General features: G+C 43.9%; 1 protein-coding gene across 1 annotated transcript; it reads left to right on the top strand.

The window, feature by feature from the left end:
- Positions 1-186: 186 nt before the first annotated feature.
- On the top strand, positions 187-1,192 carry TCEAL8 (transcription elongation factor A (SII)-like 8). The gene has a single exon (XM_010853320.1). It carries the CDS (start codon positions 247-249, stop codon positions 598-600), a length of 354 nt encoding a protein of 117 aa, XP_010851622.1. The 5' UTR covers positions 187-246; the 3' UTR covers positions 601-1,192.
- Positions 1,193-2,026: the final 834 nt, after the last annotated feature.

The following is a 2,026-nucleotide window of genomic DNA, read 5'->3' as shown; positions in this document are numbered from 1 at the left end:
GAGCTGGAGCGGGAGGGGGAGGGTGAGGAGGGGGAGAGAGGGGAGGAGCCAGGGGAGTTCAGAGCCTGAGGATCTAGCCTTTTCTAGTTGGAAAACTTTGACAGTTAAGAGACCTAAATGAGAAGAAGCCAGTCTCTATGGAAACCCATGCTCTAGGTGCTGGTTCATTTGCCTGGCATCTAGTTGTTTTGTTCCTTTGTTTTCCAGGGTTAATTTATTCAAAAAGGAAATCGAAAAATACTCAACATGCAAAAATCTTGTGGAGAAAATGAAAGAAAACCACAGAACATGCCAAAGGCTGAGGAAGACCGCCCTTTGGAAGCTGTACCACAGGAGGCAGAAGGAAATCCTCAACCTTCTGAAGAAGGTGTAAGCCAGGAAGCAGAAGGAAACCTTAGAGGAGGGCTGACTCAGCCTGGTCAGGGATATAAAGAGGACTCTCCTGTTAGGCATTTGGACCCTGAAGAAATGATAAGAGGAGCAGATGAGTTGGAAAGGCTTAGGGAAGAGATAAGAAGAGTAAGAAACAAGTTTGTGATGATGCATTGGAAGCAAAGACATTCACGCAGCCGTCCTTATCCCGTGTGCTTTAGGCCTTGAATTCTTTTTTTGTCCGATATTAAAATCTTGCCCCAGCTTTCTGTTAGCATTTTCTGATGTATCTGTGACTTTTGCTTTACTTTTAATCATCTGGTGGAGTTTTGTTTTAGGTATAGTTTCCTTGTTTTCAGCATCTGCATTTTGTATTTTGACACATTCTCTAGGTCTGTTTTTGGATTGGGAAATTTCACACATATGCATGAAAATATGTTCATTTCATATTGTAAAGTAAAACATAACAGGTTACAAAGCAGCATATTTAGTACCAGCTCACATATGTAGGAGAAAGTCTCAAATTGTGTGTGTGTGCGCGCGTGTATATACATACACGCATATATCAGAAATCTAACTGTGCTTGTTTCTGCGTGCTGTTTTTTTTTGCTTATATGTATTTTTTAATGAACACATCACACACACAAAGAGAATTAAAGTTTTTTTATTAATTAAGAGTCAATCAAATAATTTGCAACCAGCTTATAAGGGCAATGGGGGCACTTAAAATCTTGATGAAAGAACTATTGAAAAAATGTAAACCTCAAAATACCTCTGGATCTCTTAGCCAGAGGAATAAAACTGGCAATTATTACAGATACACTTGCTTAAGACTTGATCTTTTCATGGGAAAACACTTGTCTCACAGGGCTGCTGTGGGGAAGAAATGAGGTGACTGAGCTGTACTTGGTGGGCTCTTCTTCCCACCTATACATATAGAACCCCAACCCATTGCAGAACATCAGTTTTGAGGGAGGGTCCTAGTGTGACTCAACCTGTGCTCAGAAACAAGTCCAATAGGCAGGGAAGTGGGGGCTTCCATGCCAGGCCTCTGCCGTTGAGCCCCACCCCTGGTTTCCCTGGGTCCTGCCATGCCTGCTGGGCACTGGAGTCCTCCAGTGCCAAAACCCCACTGAGTTTCCTGGTGTCCCCAGTGGGTTGAACCCCCACTCTTCCAAATCTCTGCTTTATAATGATGCTTAACACAGTGGGAGGACTTCCCAGGGGGCTGAGTGGTAAAGAATCTGCCTCTGATGCAGGAGACGCAGGTTCGATCCCTGTGTCCCTGAGTCGGGAAGATCCCCTGGAGAAGGAAATGGCAACCCACTCCAGTATTCTTGCCTGAAAAATCCTATGGACAGAGGAGCCTGCCGGGTTATATGTAGTCCAGGGGGTCACAAAGAGTCAGACATGACTTAGTGACTAAAAAACAACCACCAGTGGGGGCTGTTCCAGGATTGCATGGGCAACAATGTGATGCAGAATGCTTAGCAACAGTCCCATCCAATTTCAACCACAGGATACCTCATCCATAGGAGTCAGACAGGATGAGTCCATTTTGGGAATTGGACTAGCGTTCAAATTTGAGTAAAAGATGCCACTCTATAGTCAGAGTTGCTGCTTTAAGGCTAAAAACTGAAGTTTTGTCTTCTTT

The sequence above is a fragment of the Bison bison genome, unplaced genomic scaffold (assembly GCF_000754665.1).
Source record: "Bison bison bison isolate TAMUID 2011002044 unplaced genomic scaffold, Bison_UMD1.0 scf7180017853099, whole genome shotgun sequence".
Taxonomy (NCBI): Eukaryota; Metazoa; Chordata; class Mammalia; order Artiodactyla; family Bovidae; genus Bison; species Bison bison.
The sequence above is the reverse complement of the archived record's forward strand: the minus strand, read 5'-3'. Positions and strand labels throughout refer to the sequence as shown.